The 24115-nt window shown below is 30.8% G+C and overlaps 1 protein-coding gene across 1 annotated transcript in view; it reads right to left on the reverse strand.

Moving 5' to 3' along the window:
- Positions 1-24115, reverse strand: part of LOC111708368 (glutamyl aminopeptidase) — a 41825-nt gene that overhangs the window by 13592 nt on the left and 4118 nt on the right. Inside the window, exons 3-17 of the mRNA XM_023481710.1 lie at positions 22449-22545; positions 20125-20213; positions 19545-19625; positions 16985-17065; positions 15862-15969; positions 14917-14983; positions 11759-11868; positions 10748-10863; positions 9296-9350; positions 6691-6781; positions 5803-5857; positions 5482-5507; positions 4477-4596; positions 1319-1419; positions 70-175 (exon numbers count right to left, since the gene is read on the reverse strand). Of these exons, the coding sequence (XP_023337478.1) occupies positions 70-175; positions 1319-1419; positions 4477-4596; positions 5482-5507; positions 5803-5857; positions 6691-6781; positions 9296-9350; positions 10748-10863; positions 11759-11868; positions 14917-14983; positions 15862-15969; positions 16985-17065; positions 19545-19625; positions 20125-20213; positions 22449-22545 (1303 nt within the window). The remainder of the gene's footprint in view (positions 1-69; positions 176-1318; positions 1420-4476; positions 4597-5481; positions 5508-5802; positions 5858-6690; positions 6782-9295; positions 9351-10747; positions 10864-11758; positions 11869-14916; positions 14984-15861; positions 15970-16984; positions 17066-19544; positions 19626-20124; positions 20214-22448; positions 22546-24115) is intronic.

A 24115-nucleotide genomic window follows, 5' to 3' on the forward strand; every position in this document is an offset into this window, starting at 1 on the left:
TTATCGTCATTATCATCATTATCATTATCATCATCATTATCATCATTATCATCATTATCATTATTTCACCTCTATATCCTGAGATTTGTTTGTAGCTTCCGAGCAAGAACTCCATAAATCTTTAGCGTCAGCGTTCTTAAATCCATATTTAGTCATGTAGATTTCAAGTCCTTTCCTGAAAATGAACAACATAAATCTGTCACCTCAATGTAGATACAGGGTTACTAGCAAAAGATCAGATATCAGAGACAACTGTATGGAATATTTCTCACATTCTTGGACATTCTTATAAAGACTAATAAATATACGGTCAAAACAGAGGCGTACTCAAGGGGTTGGCGCTTTAGGGCCCAGCCCCCTGGATTAATAAAATCTCAAAGTTCCTGCTGGTTTCCAAGCCCTAAATGTTGCTAAGCCTCCCTCTTGGACAAACAAATTAAGGCCCCCTCTGTAGAAACCCTGAGTATGCCCCTGAGACTTTTAATGCAGAATACCAAAAACAACCTTCAGATTTCGTCATCTACAGATCTTAGAGTCGTCTCTCTAAGTCTTATACTTTGTGGGTAACCCTGTCTTTTTTCGAGATAATTCATTTCTGTAAGCTTGTCGATCGTTAAACAAAAGATTGAGCAAATTCCAATTGCACCTTTATTTGGTTTTCAACGAAGCAATTTTAAATTTTGGCGTTTTTGTCCTTTTTAAAATAGATACTTGGTATTCTGAATTCCACTGGAATAAAGGGAGAGGCAGGGATAAATCAAGAAATGCTTAGTATGATATTTCTTCAACATCAAAATTGGTTGATTCAAGAAATTTATGTTAACAACAAAAATATAAAGTCAGATTTAGCTTAAATCAACCTACATTTTGAAAAAGACCTTTTCAAAATTTGTCAACCTGTCCTTTAAAGTTGCAGTTATTGCGAAGCCAGAACAAAAAAGGGTTTTATAAAAGAAAACTTGGGATTCAAGATTTTTCATGCATTCAGAAAATGTATAATTACGAAAGAGTTCTTCAGAATCTAACAAAATTGGAAAAATGATTGAATCTAAGAATTTAACCTAGGATTTTATTTTTTGAAAATTTATCTTTATTCTTGATTTGAAAATAATGTATTCCTCCCAAAATGTTAGGTTTGTTTTTTAGGGGTTTATTTTCAGAATTACGCAAAAAAAATATTTTTAAGGGATACATGTATGAATTTTTAGTTAAAAAGTCAAAGAGTAGAAAAAAACTTGTTTAGGTTCATTTTGTGCCCCCCCCATGGAATATCGAAAATGGTCCGCCCGGGGGGGGGCCGGGGGAGGGGGGGTTTTACCTGAAATATTTTTCTTCCAGATACTGTTCCAACATGCGGATAAGGGATGCACCCTTTCCAAACGATATATTGTCAAATATAGAGCTAATTGTTCTAGGGTCCTACAAATATAGTGATAATTGTTCTAGGGTCCTACAAATATAGAGCTAATTGTTCTAGGGTCCTACAAATATAGAGCTAATTGTTCTAGGGTCCTACAAATATAGAGCTAATTGTTCTAGGATCCTACAAATACAGAGCTAATTGTCCTAGGGTCCTACAAATATGGAGCTAATTGTTCTAGGGTCCTACAAATATAGAGCTAATTATTCTAGGGTCCTACAAATATAGAGCTAATTGTTCTAGGGTCCTACAAATATAGAGCTAATTGTTTTATGGTCCTACAAACATAGAGCTAATTGTTCTAGGGTCCTACAAATATAGAGCTAATTGTTCTTGGGTCCTACAATATAGAGCTAATTATTCTAGGGTCCTACAACTATCGAGCTGATTGTTCTAGGGTCCTACACATACAGAGCTAATTGTTCTAGGGTCCAACAAATAAAACAAGTTAAAAACATGTTAAAATCAAAGTTTTTTACAAAAAAGTTGACGACTTCTAAGCATTACAACTACAAGTTAACTTCTTTGGACCCTTCAAAATATTAGTTAGTTTCCGGTGAATTAAGCAAAAGCTGGGGGGATTTCAAAATATCTTCGTTGCATGATTGTAAGTGTCTAAAAGTGTTTAAAAACACAGTTTTCAATCAACTTTTTTCTTTCAAAATTATCAGATTTGGACAAAAAATAATAAATTGTAAAAAAATATTGGTGCATATCTCCTAAAGAGAAGACCAACTGATCTCTTTTATTAGTAAATATCTCCTGAAGAGAAGAACAATCAATCTTTTTTATTAGTAAATTTCTCCTGAAGAGAAGACCACAGATCTTTTTTTATTAGTAAATATCTCCTGAAGAGAAGACCAACAAGTCTCCTTTTACTAGTAAAAATCTCCTGAAGAGAAGACCAACAAATCTCTTTTTATTAGTAAATATCTATTGAAGAGAAGACCAACAAATCTCCTTTTAGTAGCAAATATCTCCTGAAGAGAAGACCAACAAATCTCCTTTTATTAGTAAATATCTCCTGAAGAGAAGACCAACAGATCTCTCATTCTTAGTAAATATCTAAATCTTTGACCAATAACAGAACGTTTATTCTGTCAGCAAAGAAATTTTAGTTTGAGCTAATATTGACAAGTAATTTAATTCTCTGGTGTCGGAAATTTAGATTTTTTATCAAAACCTATTTAATTTGAAAAAAAAATTAGTATGTTATTTGTGGATTAAATGTTTTTATGTAAAAATTCGACATTGGGAGTGGTTGTGGCCTAAATGACATTTAAAACATTAAAAAACGAGTAATTTTTTCATGTTGCTCAAATTTGGAAAATAACTTTGCAAGAAAACGCTGAACACTTTTGGTAATTCATTATTGTCTGCTTCTGAAAGATTTTTTTCCTTTTGTCGGAATTGCCAAGAAGATGAAGGTGTAACCACATTTAAAATTAAAATTGTGAAAATTCAAAATCGAAAACTTGAATTCCTGGAAATGATTTTTAGTCTGCAGAATATTATTGGACGGAAATTATGGCTGAGTTCAACAAAATCATTTTTACTAAAAATAAACTAGAGACATTAAATATTCTAATAAACTACAGAATATTAAATATTTGAATAAACTACAAAATATTAAATATTCGAATAAACTACAGAACATTAAATATTCGAAAAAACTACAGAACATTAAATATTCGAATAAACTACAGAACATTAAATATTCTAATAAACTACAGAATATTAAATATTCTAATAATCTACAGAAAATTAAATATTCGAATAAACTACAGAACATTAAATATTTGAATAAACTACAGAACATTAAATATTCGAATAAACTACAGAACATTAAATATTCGAATAAACTACAGAATATTAAATATTCGAATAAATTACAGTACATTAAATATTTGAATAAACTACAGAACAGTAAATATTCGAATAAACTACAGAACATTGAATATTCGAATAAATTACTGAACATCAAATATTCGAATAAACTACAAAACATTAAATATTCGAATAAACTGCAGAACATTAAATATTCGAATGAACTACAGAACATTAAATTTTCGAATAAACTACAGAACATTAAGCATTCGAATAAACTACAGAACAATAAATATTCGAATAAACTACAGAATATTAAATATTCGAATAAACTACAGAAAATTAAATATTCGTATAAAAATGCATATATAATCTTAGTAAACTTTATGTTATTAATAATAAGGAACATATTGTTCATATAGTAGAGATTGCTTTTAGGTATTAAGGAAATTACATTATTTACATATTTGTTTATATATAAATGTAACAGTATAAGCCGCAACCAGGGTAATGTTATGCGAAAATAAAACTTTTTTAAAGAAAAAAAATCATATATATTATTGTCACCCTTTTCAAACAATTAAGATTTTTTAAAGAAAATTAAACATATTTCTATCATATATATCTCTAAAAATAAACAACAGTTTAAGTGACTAAAAATGTCCCTTAAAATAAAATATCTTTATTTCTATTCAAATTCTGAAATTTCTTGACTTGGAAATTTGCAGTTGTAAATGATGAAAACTAGGCCATTGATCAAATTCAGCGAATAAAAAAGATATGTTAAGATTTTTCAATTTAGATCATGATAATTTCTTTAAAGCAACATTTTTATTGACACAACATTTTTTCAGACGAGAAATCTTTTACTTTCATCAGAAACATAAGAACTTAATGATTTACATCTACTTTACAGGGAGGTTAAGGGAATTTGACTTTACCAAGGGTTTTTAAAACCAAGATCACAGCCATGGATGTTTTGTGGCAAAAATTGGTCGAGGGATCCCGTGGTTAAGTACATTTTTGTCGTCTTTTGAGATGAAAATTAGCGATTTTTTCACGAAAACTTTGTAAAACGGGTCGTCATTTTCATTTACTGTCCCAAGGGATGTAAGTACCTTAACGTGCCTCTATTATATTATTATATTAATTATATTCATAGGTTGGTAATGTTGGTAAATAGGCGGTAAACTACGTTATGCAACCCTTATAATTAAATGCTAGTTTACCTCAACCTCTACGAATATAGGATGTGAGGATTGAAGAGCATCAAGATGAAGAGCGGGTTGAACTTCATAACTCCAGAATTGATCCAACATATTCCAATCAGGTCTAGACTCGGACACTCCCTGGACCACTAAACCTTTTCATCCCGACCAGAAACAAAAATTATAAAAAAATTTCAATTTTTTATCAAAATTTAAAAAAAGAAAAGAAATGGAATTGAGTCTTTGCCACAAGCTCAAAGTTCGAATTCCTATATTTGCAACCTGATGTTGTAAACCTTTGATATTTCAAATTTGAATTATTTGATCTATAAGAATTCATAGTTTGAAATATCTAAGCTAAGGTCTTCAACATTGGGTTGCAAAGATATAAGGATTAGAAAATTTGAGTTTGTGGCAAAGACTCAATTCCTTTTTATCTAATTTATTTTCCTCTATAAGACGATGTAAAGAAACTGATTGATAGTCTATAACTCTCATTTCTCAATTCTTAATCTTTTGCATCTTAACATTGCATACCAAATAATTATGTAAAGTCAGTTTCCAAATATATATAGATTATGAAATTAGAGTTAAATGCGAGGAATCAGTTGTTATGTCTCCAAAATAAATTTTTTTTTCGAAAATCTCAGGTTGTTTTAATAAATATGAGCATTGAGGGAAGATGCCTTTGTGAAGAACTAACACCTAATATTGATGATCATAATAAAGTTACGTTTGCCAAAGTTTATATTGTGTAAACGGTAAAGAGCTGCAAAACGTTATATGACCTGTGTTTAGCATTTCTGAAAAATAAACTTTTTTTTAACAGGAATTTCTCCTCATTTATCCAGTACAACATTATGCAATCAAAACATAAACAAAGAAATGCTTAAATCTATAGCAGACGGATTTCAGCTTTCTAAATCGAAAATTATTTACAATCTTCACTGTTTCTACAGGGTATCTTGTTCTTGTTAGAAAACCCTGTGTCAGATTGTTAGATTTGGATTGAGCAGAAAAGGTTTCCTTATATTGCAACCAAGTGACGAATCCTGAGGTAAATATTGGTTTAAATATGAAAATAAAACCATTTGTTTTTATTTACCAAGTTATAATAGTTGAATAGTGGAACCCATAAATCTAATGAACAGGAAAACGACATTTGAACAATTTCACGTGTATTTGATTTTGCTTAAGATTGATTTTTTTTTTGCCAAAGTATGCTTAAAATCAACATTTAAGTGAATTGTTATACTGTGTTTCAAGTTCAGAGGACTTTTTAAAAAAATCTTCCTGTTTCAAATATTTATAGGTCTCACTGTAGGCTATTTTTAAAACAATATGTTCCTTCTTTTAGCCAGAAATCATTCCACCACTGCATTGTCACAAGGTTTCCGAACCACTAAATAAAAATATAATTACAAGGAGATTTCCTGAAAAAAATATTTTTTTGGAATTAGAGAATCCGTATGATCTACAGAATTAAAGATCATTCTCTATCTTTATAATAAAACAGGACATTCGTATAGATGTGCCCTATAGCCGGCAAAAAACGGCTTGAATGGCTCAAATTATATGTGGACACTCATGGGTAGCCTGGGGGTGACATAGGCTAAAAAATCGAAGTTTCGAACATTTTTTTCCAAATTTTTAAAATTTATATCAATTTTTTTCTCCAATTCTTTTGTTTTTTTTTCATTTTTTTCCAAGGACAACGCTGGATCCTAGTTCATATATTTTCTCCTTTTTTTCCAATTTCTTACGAATAAATTTGGTTCTCAAAGCTGATAAGAATGATAAACAAACCATTAAAAAAAAAATATAAAAATGAAGTGCGGAACCTTTCTTGACCGATTTTTAAACAAGTATTCCACTTAGGTATTTCAAAAGCTAAGTTTGATTTACTGAAAAAAAGGCATGGGACGATTATTCCATTTGGAACGGATCCGTAATAATTGTTTTATTCTCTTATTTCAGCATGTCGAACCCAGGGCTATTTCAGAATGTCAAAAACATCCGTTTTGTTAACGAAATGATGAGCTAGTAAATATCCTCTATAACCTGATGAGCTAGTAAATGTCCTCTATAACCTGATGAGCTAGTAAATGTCCTCTATAACCTGATGAGCTAGTAAATGTCCTCTATAACCTGATGAGCTAGTAAATGTCCTCTATACCCTGATGAGCTAGTAAATGTCCTCTATAACCTGATGAGCTAGTAAATGTCCTCTATAACCTGATGAGCTAGTAAATGTCCTATACTAAGAGCTACGAACTGAGTATCTCGAGAACTCGAAACATTTTCCCGAATCAGCAAAGTCTTCTCACTAAAATCAAATTTATTAATTAATCTAATATTTAGTGAACTATTTTAGTATTCATGTTGTAATATAAAATATAAAATATTTACTAAGATTTGCTACTAAATTATTTTAAATTATTCTTTATTTCTAAAACTAAAGCTATTTTTGTAAACTAAAATTTTAGCAATATTTTTATTTAAAAAACAGATCACAAGTCCTGTCATTTTTAAGATGTCTGTTTTTTCTTTCAAAATACAAGAGATATAAAGAAGTTTGTTTTTCCAATTTATTTAAGAAGATCATGAAAATATATATGAAAAATATTTCCGGTATTTTAAAAGCAAAATATGGCAGACAACACTTTGGAAATGGCAGGATCTAAGGCTTTTTTTGTGATTATTGTTTCACCAAACAAATGCTACTAAAATTAGGTCGCTTATAATGAATCCGTATACTAATCCTAAGGTAAAAGACGACTTTAAAGTATTTAATTAATTAAAATTATTCCGGCTTATTTAGAATATAATTTAACCTCTCGTATTTAATTGAAAAGTCAATTTAAAAACTTGAAAACTATTTACGAAATGTAAGAATTCTGAATATTTATAACCCTATAGAGGCTGGTTGACCTAAATCTATTCTATATATACTACTAGCTTAAGAACCAAGCGTTGTTCAAGGTACTCATAGTCAGTCCCGCCGTTTACCCGTGCTTGGTCGTAAATAACGATTTTAGCTATTTTTCCCTATACAAATAGACCAACTCAACTTACAATTTCCTAACCCATTCCCGTAGTTCTTCCGAGATACTTAATTAAACCTGAATACCATTAATATATGTAATATGTAATGTATGTATGTACTATATATATTAAATGTGTGTGAGTAAATCTTTAATAATAATAAAAAAATTTGAGACAAATCAGTTATTGTTCATCTTTGACGCTTTTCGAGGATCTAAGATTGCATTGCAAATATGCGAACAATCCCTTTGCCACGGACTCTAATTTTTAAATCCCAATATCCTTGAAACCTGATGGTGTAAAATTTGATATTTCAATCTTAGACAATTTGATTTAACAGAATCAAAGGTTTGCGACATCTGGTTGCCAAAAAAAAAACGGATTAAAAATCGAAGTTTGTGGCAAAGACTTAATTTCTTTGGCCTCTTCGTAGTGTAGTACACTTCGACCAAATACTTGTATTTATTTGTTTTGAAAAAGCTATAGTTATATAGAACAATGTTACAATATTGGTTAATTGGGAGCAAGTTGATTCTATTTTTAGGAAAAAAGAAGAAAATTAATATTATTAATTTAGCCAAATTACATTTGACGTAGATAGAAAGGAATTGAGTCTTCGTCATAAACTCTGATTTTCTAATCCCTATTTCTTTGCAACCCAATGTCGTCGCAAAATAGAGTCTGTTGCAAAGACTCAATTCTTTTTCATTTGAAATGAATTGTAAACAGTATTTTAAGTGATCCTCCATTTACAGAGTGACATGTCTGAATTAACTATTACAGTGAAACCACAATTTTAAATCATTAAATTCAACTCGTAAAATAAGGATATCTCATCATTAATCAGGCAAAGCTTGAACGGGTGAATCTGACATGCCACACGTTAATTGATGCTTCACATAAAATACCGTGTACAGTCCCTTATACGAGAACCTGAATCTAACAAGACCCCATGGTTCTCAAATATAATATACAAGAACCTGAATTGAATCTAACAAGACCCCAGTTCTCAAATATAATATACGAGAACCTGAATCTAACAAGACCCCAGTTCTCAAATATAATATACGAGAACCTGAATAAGACCCCAGTTCTCAAATATAATATACAAGAACCTGAATCTAACAAGAGCCCAGTTCTCAAATATAATATACGAGAACCTGAATCTAACAAGACCCCAGTTCTCAAATATAATATACGAGAACCTGAATCTAAGAAGACCCCAGTTCTCAAATATAATATACAAGAACCTGAATCTAACAAGAGCCCAGTTCTCAAATATAATATATATAAGAACCTGAATCTAACAAGACCCCAGTTCTCAAATATAATATACAAGAACCTGAATCTAACAAGAGCCCAGTTCTCAAATATAATATATGAGAACCTGAATCTAACAAGACCCCATGATTCTCAAATATAATATACAAGAACCTGAATCTAACAAGACCCCATGGTTCTCAAATATAATATACAAGAACCTGAATCTAACAAGACCCAGTTCTCAAATATAATATACAAGAACCTGAATCTAACAAGACCCCAGTTCTCAATATAATATACAAGAACCTGAATCTAACAAGATCCCAGTTCTCAATATATTATAAAAGAACCTGAATCTAACAAGACCCCAGTTCTCAAATATAATATACAAGAACCTGAATCTAACAAGACCCCATGGTTCTCAAATATAATATACAAGAACCTGAATCTAACAAGTTCCCAGTTCTCAAATATATTCTACAAGAACCTGAATCTAACAAGACCCCAGTTCTCAAATATAATATACAAGAACCTGAATCTAACAAGACCCCAGTTCTCAAATGCTCTTCCAGGCAGAGTAATCAAATCTAAACAATTAGAAAACACATTTATTGATATTTTAATTAATTTTTCAGGGAGAACAAGAACATTCTGGAATAGAAAGAAGGTTTTTATACTCGTGTTAGGACTTCAAATAGTCTAATAACATTAAACACAACAATTGAGCGGTGTAAACAGGCCCATTTCACTTCATAATAATATTAACTAGCTGAAGTGCTTGGCATTGCTCGTGAATTTTTTTTAATTGAATGTAAAACAAAAAAAAATAGATTTTTGAAAGAATAAAATCGATTTTTTGATGAAATCTTTTTTAGCCTTTGCTACCCCTGAGGTACTCACGGGTTTCTCAAGAAATTTCAGCCCATTCGGTCCAACAAATATATAGACCAGGAACGCCCAACTCAGATATACGCAAATTGTGTACTGTACACTGTGGGAGGAATGTAAACAAATCCAGTGCCCCCACAGCAGTTGAAGAGAAAGGACTAAACACTGATAAACAGAGTGATGTTACAGTCAAAAACAAAAGAATCTAGTTAATATATTAAGTTAGTGCGGATACAAATTATTTATTTAAATATGATTTTTGGGTTTCAGATCAATATGGAAAATTTATTCATGCTCAGTGAGATTTGTTCAACTATAAAGGAGAAACAAGGTAGAAAGATTCCCACTTATCCTTGTTTCCTAGGTTTAACTTTCTCTTAAAATTTAAAACCTTTCCTCTCAATGTTTAAATCCTTCCTCCCAAGGTTTAAATCCTTCCTCCCGAGGCTTACACCCTTCCTCCCAAGGTTTACATCCTTCCTCCCAAGATTTACATCCTTCCTCCCAAGATTTACATCCTTCCTCCCAAGGTTTAATCCCTTCCTGCCGATGTTTGTATCCTTCCTCCCAAGTTTCACATCCTTCCTCCCAAGGTTTAAACCCTTCCTGCCGATGTTTGTATCCTTCCTCCCAAGGTTTACATCCTTCCTCCCAAGGTTTAAACCCTTCCTGCCGATGTTTGTATCCTTCCTCCCAAGGTTNGACTAGCTATAGCTAAAATATATATATATATATATATAAGATAAGAACTTTTTTATATAGATAAGTAGCTGAAAGGCCCGGCGTTGCCCGCGAAAAAAAGAAAATTTATAAAAAAGAAATTTGGGAGAAAAAAATTTTCGAATTTTTTTTAGCCTTGACACCCTCCGGCCTCCCATGAGTGAACTCAAAAAATGTCAGCCCAATTGGTCCAGCCGTTTGGTTGGCTAATACAGGCAATATATACATGAATATCCTGTTTTATTATAATATATAGATAATAAATAAGAACTACGATTGAAAAAATGTCAGCATAAAAACTAACGTGACAGGGCTCATTTCATTAAATGCCGTGAACTACAACCTGAAATAGAAATTAAGAATAATCAAGATTTACCCAATTTTGGCATTGGATAGGGAACTCCAAAGTACTTTGCAAAGAATTCTAGAAGATTTTCCGCCAGTTTTAAGCCAAATTTAGCTTGCGGCATTTTTTCCTTCTGCGCTATTATTCTGAAACATACAAACTTTTATCAAATAGGTCATTAAGTACGAGGACAAAAAACGGCTAGATTTAATGAATAGCGAAAGGTAGCTGAACTTCTTTTTTTGCAAATGTTCAAACTGAAAAGAAGTGGTTCAACCGTGTCTACACAAAGCTTGTATACTCTCGATGCGCTCCAATTTAAGGAAAATGTCGTCTCCTAAGATAGATAGAAAAAACCTAATATGACGTCACTCTCGCCTCTATAATCAGTGACGTCAGATTAAGGTTTTATTTATTTATCACAGGAGACGACATTCTCCATACGTTGGAGCGCATCAAGAGTAACCAACTATATTATACAACCTTGGTCTACACCATGTCTACACCGTTCAGTGTACAATCAAATCTGGCGTTTGATAAAGTCTTAGGTTACACTGGAAATACATGTAGATATAACGTTATTACAGGGACTGTAAGGGAAAAATGAAGGGGCTGAAACCTAAGAAGTTCAGGAGTTGATCGAGACCTATCAGAGTTCATACTGTACGCAACGTACACCAGGTTTTACAGGAATTCAAGGCATTGTAAATAAGGCATTGCCCCCTTTGCATTTAGGTTCATTTAAAATTACGCCTACAGTCTCTTTAATACAGGGTGTTCCATGAAACGTGACAGTTGGTGAATAGTTTTGAATGTCTTCTTCTATATGCTGTATTAGATATAAAAGACTTTTTGCAGTTTATTTAGATTAAAAAACTTTACTCAATTATATTTTAATATACATATATATTAAATATCTATTATTATTCTCTTTGGCAACAAACAACTTGAAATATTATGGGAGCAGCCATTTTGAACTATTTCAACAACTGTTATGTTTCGTGGGACACCCTGTAGCATATTCTGATAATGTGAAGAAACCTGATTGTGGCGTTAGAACTTGTATTCCTTGTAATCTCAGCGTAATCACAGATGGCAAAGCTTAAAGTGTAAGTTGGCATTTCTGGACTTTCAGCAAATATGGTCTCCATCTAAAACAATAATGTATAAGTAAAACACAGATTATTTTTCCATTTTATTACTGTACGAAGTGTTTCATGTTTTAAACACTACTAAATGATATTTTTGTTATAGGAATGGACAGCTTTCACTTTATTAAAAACGACGTCGATTGTTTTGTTAACGATGAAGAATGAATGAAAACGAAACGATTAGTTTTACAATAAAAAAATTGAAAAAAATTTAGTAAAAACTACCGTTCTTTGAAAGTAAATTGAATCCAAGGTTATAATGCAAGGAATGTTAATTGTAGTTGTGTATACTATGCGTACATATCAAAACCAGTTCTCTCTGGGCGGAATTTGTAAACAAGAATGGGTGCATCAGTGTTTGTTTAATATCCGAGGAGGATGAAAGCATAAAATTTTGATAATTTTAATAATTAACATAATAGTTTCCTATGACCAGAATATTTCATTGATTTTTTATGTGAAAGATGGATCCCATGTCGGGCTAGCTGTGAGAGCTGTGACATTCGTCTTGTATTTACTTTACCGTCTGGAGACAGTACATTGCAGTACAAAAGATGTGTACACCTCTGAAATAACTTTCCTTGCATTTTAACCTTGATTGGATCAAGGTATGAAAGCTTGCTATGATGGTGTTATCAATCTGTCATTTCTACAGTAGTAAAATTTACAAAACATGTGTTCGTTTTATCAAAAGCAAATGTTCGTTAGTTTTTGAATAAAAAAAATGTAACTAAAAGCGATTGTTTTTCCAATTGTTTTAAAAACAATGTCAATCCCTAATTGTATAGTTATGTAAATGTATTTATCCAATTAATGACTAAATAAATGAAAAGAATGTCATTATTCGGGAAAATATGGATTTTGGATTTTGAATAAAAAACTAAAATCCACTTTTAAAAGTTTAGACAAAATAGTTAATACTAGTGCGCCGTTTTAAATTCATTAATTCATAACAAAATATTTAGTCTCCAAGTATACTTGATCTCTACCTGATAGAAAAGTTAAATCCTGGTTTCAAGAGATATTTAGTCTCCAAGTATACTTGATCTCTACCTGATAGAAAAGTTAAATCCTGGTTTCAAGAGATATTTAGTCTCCAAGTATACTTGGTAATATTTCTGGATCCGCCCTGGGTTTGATTAAAGTTTTAGTTTAGTTAAATTGACATTCACATTTGGTTGAGTTTGTACTTTTTAACCCTATTTAATCAATGGATGTCCAAAGCATGTAGATTTAAGTGGAAAAAAGAAAAAAACTTTTTTTAATGCACTGAAAACTGAACAGAAGAAAAGGGTCAAATTTATGCAATGTTACTGGTTCAAGTTTGTGACCTCGTTGCTCCTCTAGTTTTAATTTTACGCACATTTATGAGAAGAGCACTTCTATCCGGTTATATATATCCGGTTATATATATCCTGTTGTATATATCCGGTTATATATAATCGGTTACATGTCAGAAATTCAAACCGTTTTAATCCTTAATATATTCTCATCTTAATAAGAAGTGTCATGTTTAAAAAACATTTAAGATTTAAATCTTGTGTAAAAATTACGTGAGTGAGCTCTCTTTCATATTTTAGTTTGTAGATTTCAGACCTTGGTCATAATCAATATTGAGTTAAGTAGATTTCAGACCTTGGGCATAATTAATATTCAGTTAAGTAGATTTCAGACCTTGGGCATAATCAATATTGAGTTAAGTAGTTTCAGACCTTGGTCATAATCAATATTGAGTTAAGTAGATTTCAGACCTTGGGCATAATCAATATTCAGGATTTCAGACCTTGGGCATAATCAATATTCAGTTAAGTCTATTTTTTCCCCTTCCAACACTTTTCCACTATAAGGGCCTTCTTTAATCGGATATTTTTTTTCAAATCAAGGAGTCATTCATGTTGTTTGATATGGATTTGGTAAATTTTTTATATTCTTCTTAGAAGCATAATACTTTTTAATGAACAGTTTGCTGAAATGAATAAAATTTCTGAGAAAGCCTGGTTTAATTTATTCAAACAACAAATATATGAGACAAATAAACAAAAAAAGTTTTAATTAGTTTACTTCTGCATTGTTTATACACCGTATTCTCATGTTTCAGTTTATACTAATTTAATTAATATCTTGACATGTTCAATATTTAATGTTTTATATTGAATAAACAAAATTAAAAAAATGAATTCATTGCAATAATCAATCTTGCATCCTACTGTTTTCTAATATTCGTTCGATTCTTTGTTTGTTTGTCTGTCAGAATCCAAACCCCCCCCCCCCCACACGAGAAGGTTTATGGACCGTGAATTTTTGAAACATTTTGGCCGAAAATTTGTTTGAAATGCGCCAATTTAAAAAGAAAATCGGTGACATTTTTTCAAGTGAATAACAATGAAAAATTTTTTTTTAGAGGATTATGATCCCCAGCTAGGGGGAGAAAATGTAAAATGTGGCTCGGACGTAGGATTAATATGGCTTCTTCCTTTGTAAAAATTGATAATGTATGTAACACAAAAATAATATTTTGAAAATTCTACGGCTTATCTAAGCATACATTTTAAGTGCACATTGCTGAAAATGTGTAATCTGTGTATGTATACATAACATGTTTATTGTATTCAATACAATGAAAAGAAATAATATTTGTATACGGTAAACGTCTTGGTAATAACTAATACAAAAGGCGGACACAGTAATTATTATTAAACCCTTTAAACCCTATTTCAATAATCTTTTAATAAAACTTGTAAAAACTAAAATAATGCAAAATATGACAAATCATACATTTTTTGAATTAACGCCCAATTTATTTAAATGTGCAAAAATTGTGTTTAAACAAGAATAACTCACAATGTATTATGTATAAAGGTATAAATGTGTAGATGTATAAATGTTAATATGTATAGGTGTGTAGGTGTAAAAATGTGTAGATGTATGAATGTATAAATGTAGAGATGTTTAAATGTATAATATTACAAATGTTTAAATGTATAAATGTAGAGATGTTTAAATGTATAATTTTACAAATGTTTATATGTATAAATGTATGAATGTTACCTGGTCTTTCACACCTTTTACAGGAGTCACCATCTTGACTGGCATGTTTGAATAGGCTTTATATGAACTATAAATTAAAAACTAAGTATAGTCTTAAATATAATATAATTCATGAATTATAATACATCTTCTTTATCATGTTTATCTCTTTTCTTGTGATTAAAATAAAACGACACTAGAGACGTCACCAAAGGGCTCAGTTTCCCATAATATGTTTGTCATAAATACGTTTGCAATTATAGTTCTTTTCCATAAGTAACACTTGCAATAAATTACACTTGCAATAAATTACACTTGCCATAATGGTTACACTTACCATCATTACACTTGCCACAGACTCTGATTTTCAAATCCCTAAAACTTTGCATCCCAATGTCGTAAACCTTAGATATTTCAAGAAAGAATTTTTTTATATTAGATAATCTTAGTTTACAATATAAGAAGGTTGCAAAGAAATAGAGATAAGAAATTTTGAGTTTGTGGCCAAAACTCAGTTCCTTCTGTGCATTTCATTTTGTAAAAATAAGAAAAGTATGGCAAAAGTAATTTTAGCAAATATATCATGGCGTAATATTTGATTATCAAATATATTAATAAAGATATTTCTAAAAGAGATTTATTTAAAAAAATAAAGTAGTAAGAAATAATCTACAATTTTTATGTTAAAAACAAAAACAAACAAAAAACTAAAACATTAGATGAAAGTTACGGAGAGTGGGGCTTTGAATGTCAAACAGTTTTCTAAATACTAAATACTCGCCTCAATCTTTAGTTTAATATATTTTCAACCTTATTGTTAAACTTTTAATATTTCAAACGGTGAATTTAAAACCTAGCCATATCAGGTTGTAAAAGTATAATATGGATTCCAGTTTGAACCAGGTGTTCATGTGTTTTTTTTCTCTATCTACTTTACTTATTTTCAAAACAATCATGTATATATACCTGGGATGTGATATTTTGATTGAGAATTTTGCTTTCAGCTGAGGTTCATCAAAGCATGGGAATGCTTTGCGAGCAGAGATCGGATCAAAGTTTGTTGCAGCAACTTTACTAAAACAAGATAACAGTGGTTCTTGCAGTATACTATCCTTTATTGCCATTTGTTTCTATTTGTTTAACTTCACTGTACTGTAGTAGTCATTTAAAGTGACCTTTCTCTCGTTGTGTCTTAAAAACTGTTTAATTTTGATCATTTTCTCCATATCTTTCTGAAGCAGAAATTTGCAATTCACTTTAAACAGCTGATCAATGTTGTAGAAGACAACGTCTTTTTTGTGGCTTGACAACTGTTTGATTCTGATTATTCTAAAAATGCAGACTCAACCAGACAAAGTTATGTCAGAGCTCAAAACTTAAGACAGGGTATCGTTATGAGAACCAGTTTTGAAACCGGGATTTCACGAATGGGGTTAGGCAGTTTTGTGGATATCAATATTTTTGTTATGAAATATTATTTCATTTAGTTTCTTTATATTCTCCATTTTTGTCGAATCTCTTAAATCAAAATCTACAAAATGTTAAGACCCCAAAAAGGAAACTCGGGAGTTTCGTTCAACGACACTCTTAAATTTCGGGCTCTGAACTCAACACAGCGCACTCTTGAATTATCAGCTGAATACCAGCGGGTTTTAAAAAGTTTAAAAACACATATTGATGAACTGGACGAACACACAAAGGTTTTAAGAGTGCCGTTCTAAGATAACATGAAAGGCCACTATAAATTACGCTTGCAGTCTATTTTAATAATCACTTACAATAAAAAACCAAGTTTAATATTAATATCTGATTTGTACGTTATTGACAAAAATTGGTTTAAAACTACTTCACTTTTCAAACTTTATAATTGAAAACTGATTTTGCCAAACAAAATTAGTGCATAGGGTCGGGCACAGTACGACGAAAGCCTGGGTGGTGTAGAAATTATTTTTAAATCCCGTGAAAAAAAGAAGAAAAATCAAGGCCTTGCCTTAATTTGATCAAAGTTCTAAATAACCACCATCATGTTGAAAAGGTATTAAGATTAGGAAATTATACTTTGTGACGAAGTGATCAATTCCTTTTTTACCTGATACTCCCATCAGAGTTTTTATAGTTTGATAATATAAAACCATCAGGACCTTCGGTAAAGTTGTACTGGAACTCAAAACTATAAAGTAGGTGTAAATTATGTTATTTCAATTTCAACTCTGCCACCGTTAGGTGTAAATTGTGATGAGTCAATTTTGAAAATTTTCTCAATTTCAACTCTGCCACTGCACTTTTAGATGTAAATTAGGATAAGTTAATTTTGAAAATTTTCTCAATTTCAACTCTGCCACCATTAGATGTAAATTAGGTAAATTAGGATGAGTTAATTTTGAAAATTTTCCCAATTTCAACTCTGCCACTGTTGGATGTAAATTAGGAAAAGTTATTTTTTTAAATTTTTAAAATTTCAACTCTGCCACCGTTAGGTGTAAATTAGGATGAGTCAATTTTGAAAATTTTCTCAATTTGAACTCTGCCACTGTTAGATGTAAATTAGGATAAGTTAATTTTGAAAATTATCTCAATTTCAACTCTGCCACCATTTAGATGGAAATTAGGTAAATTAGGATGAGTTAATTTTGAAAATTTTCCCTATTTCAACTCGGCCACTGTTAGATGTAAATTAGGAAAAGTTAATTCTTAAAATTTTCAAAATTTCAACTCTGCCACCATTAGGTGTAAATTAGGATGAGTTAATTTTGAAAATATTTTCAATTTCAACTCTGCCACTGTAAGGTGTAAATTAAGATGAGTTAGTTATAAAATTTTTCTAAATTTAACTCTGCCAACGTTAAATGTAAATTAGGATGAGTCAATTTTTAAAATTTCTTTAATTTCAACTCTGCGCGCCACCGTTAGGTGTAAATTAGTGTGAGTCAATTTTGAAAATGTTCTTAATTCTAATTCTGTCAATGTTGTAAAAAAGGTTAAATCTTTCTTTTTACAGGAACACATATGATGCAGACAATGTTTAGCCTTTTCTAAAAGTTTTAAATCTTTAATCTAGGAAAACATTATACAAAATATATATAATTAATCTATATATTATATATTGTATAGTTAATCAGCTTTGTTTAATATTCATAAATCGTTAAATCACAGATATAAAAACAAACAATGTAATTAGTTATCAATTAAATAAGAATGAATAAAAGGTGAACAAGTTCCTTGACAAGAGATATTCATGTATTTCTTTAGCCACGGTTTTTGACGTCTAAGGTCAGGAAAAAAGTTTTAACACGTATTTTGTTTCTGTATTATTTTTTGGAGGGGTTACTGAAACTGTTGAGGTAAGAGTCTTACAGTTCAATAATTTTTTAGAATTTTGGGTAACAATTGTGAAATTTTAAACATCTTCTTTATGCACGTTCCGAAATTGTCGTTTAAATTACTGTTTAGTGTTTGTTGAAAGTCTGGGTGCTTGTTTCAAGAGTCGAAGTCAAAATTTGAAATAAAAAGTTTTTTAAGGTCATTCTATATCTAATAGAATAGTTTAATCCTGGTTTCAAGGGATTATTAGTCTCAGTCTCCACTTATTACTTGATACCTGATAGAATAGTTTAATCCTGGTTTCAAGATATTATTAGTCTCCAAGTATACTTGATCTCTACCTGATAGAATAGTTTAATCCTGGTTTCAAGAGATATTTAGTCTCCAAGTATACTTGATCTCTACCTGATAGAAAAGTTAAATCCTGGTTTCAAGAGATATTTAGTCTCCAAGTATACTTGATCTCTACCTGATAGAAAAGTTAAATCCTGGTTTCAAGAGATATTTAGTCTCCAAGTATACTTGATCTCTACCTGATAGAAAAGTTAAATCCTGGTTTCAAGGAATTATTAGTCTCTAATTATGCTTACCTGATAGAATAGTTTAATCCTGGTTTCAAGGGATTATCAGTCTCCAAGTACACTTGATACCTGATAGAATAGTTTAATCCTGGTTTCAAGGGATTATCAGTCTCCAAGTATACTTGATTCTACCTGATAGAAAAGTTAAATCCTGGTTTCAAGAGATATTTAGTCTCCAAGTATACTTGATCTCTACCTGATAGAAAAGTTAAATCCTGGTTTCAAGGAATTATTAGTCTCTAATTATGCTTACCTGATAGAATAGTTTAATCCTGGTTTCAAGGGATTATCAGTCTCCAAGTACACTTGATACCTGATAGAATAGTTTAATCCTGGTTTCAAGGGATTATCAGTCTCCAAGTATACTTGATCTATACCTGATAGAATAGTTAAATCCTGGTTTTAAGATATTATTAGACTCTAAATATACTTGATACCTGATAGAATAGTTTAATCCTGGTTTCAAGGGATTATCAGTCTCCAAGTATACTTGATACCTGATAGAATAGTTTAATCCTGGTTTCAAGGGATTATCAGTCTCCAAGTATACTTGATCTATACCTGATAGAATAGTTAAATCCTGGTTTTAAGATATTATTAGTCTCTAAATATACTTGATACCTGATAGAATAGTTTAATCCTGGTTTCAAGGGATTATCAGTCTCCAAGTATACTTAATATATATACCTGATAGAATAGTTAAATCCTGGTTTTAAGGTATTATTAGTCTCTAAATATACTTGATACCTGATAGAATAGTTTAATCCTGGTTTCAAGTGATTATCAGTCTCCAAGTAAACTTGATCTCTACCTGCATACTCAAGAAACCTAGATAACAAAATGATTGTATCTATAGAATTAGTATTTAAATAATAGTTTCATATAAACGTTAAAAAAATGGTATTGGACAACTTTGAAAATTGTTCATCTTTATTGTCCTGACAGGTCTTGTTTCTTGAAAACCTAACATCTGCCAGAAGAAACCCAAATGAAAAAATTAGGCTTTTAGGGTCCTACGCCCATATAATATTTCAACTTCTAATTGTAATTTTATCTGTGAGAATCTTCTCTTTGAACAATATGAAACAATAACAAAAAAAGTTGATTTAATTATATTTTTTCGTGGATTTTTCGGAATTTTACGAAAATCAACAGGTCTTGGAGAACATTTTTGGAAATTCTGAGTATTCTTCCCAGGGGTCAATGTAAGGTCCCACAACAAATTTGGGCCTCGACCGGTTTAGCCGTTTTGAAATTGATGGGATACAAACAGACAAATAAACAAAAAGTCAGACAAGCAAAGTATTTATTTATATATTAACGTTACCTAGCAATGGTAAGATTGTTATTAATTGTTTTCTTCAGAATCTGAATCTTGTTTGAGTGTAATACAATAAAATCTGTTTCTTCAGTAACCTGAAATGAAATATTCATAAGATATAAATTTAGATAATTGGGGTGTCTCACAATGGATGTGAGTTCAGAGTTCAGGGACGACTGTAAGGAATTTATTCCTTCTTTTTTTATACCCTAAATTTAATGTTCAAATCTTTTAACAAGTTTTATGTCTTCATTCAAGTGTTCTCCTTTCTGAATAACCATGTACTCTGTAGATGAAACTTTATACTTTCTATATCTATATTTGATAAAGGAAATCCTTGAACCTTTCTATATCTATATTTGATAAAGGAAATCCTTTCTAATCAAAATCTATAAATAATTGTATTACTTAGTTTTGCAGTAACTAAGAAACACTTCTTTACTTAAATTGTTTCTGTTTCATTTTTAAATTCTGTATTTTATTTTATTTTTGTTTCAATAAAGTTCTGTACTTTATATATTTTTCTGTTTTCTTTAAAAATTCTGTATTTCATTATATTTTTATTTTATTAAAAAATTCTGTACTTAAATATGTTTCTGTTTTCTTTAAAAATTCTGTATTTCATTATATTTTTGTTTCAATAAAAGTTCTGTACTTCATATATGTTTCTTTTTTCTTTAGCAATTCTGTATTTCATTATATTTTTGTTTTATTTAAAAATTCTGTACTTAAATATGTTTCTGTTTTCTTTAACAATTCTGTATTTCATTATATTTTTGTTTCAATAAAGTTCTGTACTTTAAATATGTTTCTGTTTTCTTTAAAGGGAGTGACCGGCTATGTAAGGTAGTTGAACTGAGTATACAGTGTTGTGGAAAGCTTCTTTCGGATTCATTTGAGACATATTAAACTTTTTAAAGATCTNCCTTTTTGGTTCAGCCGTTTGTCTAGCTATAGCGCGAACATGTATATAAAAATAAATATGAACGAATATCTTAAATATATAGAATAAGAAATATATACTTAGTCTATATAGATAAACTAGTCTATATAGATATACTTGTCTATAGATATACTTAGTCTATATAGATATACTTGTCTTTATAGCATGACACGACAGCATTTACATTTTTTTTAAATAGGCATTTGGGAAATTTCCCAGACACCCAGGTATTTGGGAAATTTCCCAGATACCCAGGCATTTGGGAAATTTCCCAAATTCCTGTAGGTATTTGAGGGTGGTCTATTTTTAAGATTTTGGAAATTTCTCAAATGATTGGATATTTGGGAAGTTTCCCAAAAACCTAGGCAATTGGGAAATTCCCCAAATGCCTGGGTATCTTGGACATTTCCAGTCATTTGAGAAATTTCCAAAATTAAAAAATATACCACCCTCAAATATCTGTAGGTATTTGGGAAATTTCCCAGATACCCAGGCATTTGGGAAATTCCCCGAATTCCTACAGGTATTTGAGGGTGGTATATTTTTAAGATTTTGGAAATTTCGCAAATAACTGAATATTTGAGGAATTTCCCGAAAACCTAGGCATTTGGGAAATTTCCCTGATACTCAGGCATTAGGGAAATTTCCCAGATACCCAGGCATTTGTGAAATTTCCCAGATACTCAGGCATTTGGGAAATTTCTAAAATCTTAAAAATATACCACCCTCAAATATCTGCAGGTATTTGGGAAATTTCCCAGATACCCAGACATTTGGGAAATTTCCCAGATACCCAGGCATTTGGGAAATTCCTATTTTTGATTATTGCTGTCAATCCCTCCTATACAGACATATTTTTAGTTTTGTAATGTTGATCTCATGTTTAACAACTTGTTTTAAATCCTTATTCCTTATATATACAATTTCATACTTAACAAAACATGATTCATTTTTTATCTTTGCAACCTGATGGTATAAACTTTGGCAGGTTATTAGTGTAGAACAGATTTTGATTGGACAATCTTTTGTAATGTTCTGGATATTGAATAATTCAAAACAAAAATTCCATTTTTAAGGTTTCATTTAAAATAGATATAACAAATATTCATCAAAATCAAATCTATTTATGCAATATTTCCCGCGTTTGATTGGTTTCCATGAATTGTAGCCGATGTTTGTATATCTATTACCATTTATGGATTTTTGAAATTAGAAAAATCTTCAAAATTTTCTTTCTTATATGTACTTAAGTGGTTTGTATGAAAGTAAAATTAAAAGCAACGAGTAAAAGCGGCGATAACCCTATTGTAAGATAACACATGTTTATAAAAAAAATAGTGTAGTTGGATAGTCACATTTTCACTTAATGTTTTTTGTTTATTCCTACCTGAAACTGAATATCAGTCTTTCCTTTAACCAATCCCTTGTCAAGATCAGGATATAAAGTTAATTGATAGCTGATAGGACGGATATACCCTGGAATCCTGGACAAGTATATATCAGGATATAAAGTTAATTGATAGCTGATAGGACTGATATACCCTGGAATCCTTAACATGTATATATCAGGGTATAGCTGATAGCTGATAGGACGGATATACCCTGGAATCCTGGACAAGTATATATCAGGGTATAGCTGATAGCTGATAGGACGGATATACCCTGGAATCCTGAACAAGTATATATCAGGATATAAAGTTAATTGATAGCTGATAGGACGGATATACCCTGGACTCCTGGACAAGTATATATCGGATTATAGTTAGATGATAGCTGATAGGACGGATATACCCTGGTATCCTGGACAAGTATATATCAGGATATAAAGTTAATTGATAGCTGATAGGACGGATATACTCTGGAATCCTGGACAAGTATATATCAGGATATAGCAGATAGCTGATAGGACAGATATACCCTGGTATCCTGGACAAGTATATATCAGGCTATAGCTGATAGCTGATAGGACAGATATACTCTGGAATTCTGGACAAGTATATATCAGGATATAGCAGATAGCTGATAGGACAGATATACTCTGGAATCCTGGACAAGTATATATCAGGGTATAAAGTTAATTGATAGCTGCTAGGACGGATATACCCTGGAATCCTGGAAAAGTATATATCAGGATATAAAGTTAATTGATAGCTGATAGGACGGATATACCCTGGAATCCTGGACAAGTATATATCAGGATATAGCTGATAGCTGATAGGAAAAATATACCCTGGTATCCTGGATAAGTATATATCAGTATATAAAGTTAATTGATAGCTGATAGGACGGATATACCCTGGAATCCTGGACAAGTATATATCAGTATATAGCGGATTGCTGATTTTGCCATTTTTTTGTCTGGTTCCCTAGTTCTCAAAAATGTAATTATAAAAAAATCTGTTGGTTTTTTTTTTTAAACAATCCTCATTTTAAGATAGATCATGAAAATCAAGGGTTCGAAAAGCACTTAATTGATTCTCTTTTGCTTGAACTGTAATTTTTGATGTATTTACAAACAAAACGGTTTTGCAAAAGTTTTTAAATTTCTATGTTTTAATTAGTTTAAAATTGTTGTCCATCTTTTTTGTAGTTTTAGAAAAGCAAGGGTATCAGAAAAATATGTCTTCAATTTCTCTATATACTAAAATATTATATTAAATTATAAAGATTTATTCACACACAAAGATATAAATGCATATATAAATGGCGACGTTTAAAGGAATTGAGTTATTGCCACAACCTCAAATTTTCTAATTTATATATCTTTGCAACCAGTGGGTTTAACCCTTTGATATTCCAAACTTAGGTTTTTTGATCTAACATAATTAATAGTTTGAAATATCTAAGATCTACGACATTGGGTTGCCAAGATATAGGGATAAGAATATTTGAGTTTGTGGCAACAACTCAGTTCATTTGTTAAAATAAATTTTTGAATATATTGTGTTGCAAAAGAAAAAAGAAAAATATGCAAAATTATGCACAATTCACGCACCCCTGACCCATTAGTAAATTCAATCGAAAGTCTGACCGCGTCAACCTTGTAGCACCGGC

The sequence above is a fragment of the Eurytemora carolleeae genome, unplaced genomic scaffold, assembly GCF_000591075.1.
Source record: "Eurytemora carolleeae unplaced genomic scaffold, Eaff_2.0 scaffold20, whole genome shotgun sequence".
Taxonomy (NCBI): domain Eukaryota; kingdom Metazoa; phylum Arthropoda; class Copepoda; order Calanoida; family Temoridae; genus Eurytemora; species Eurytemora carolleeae.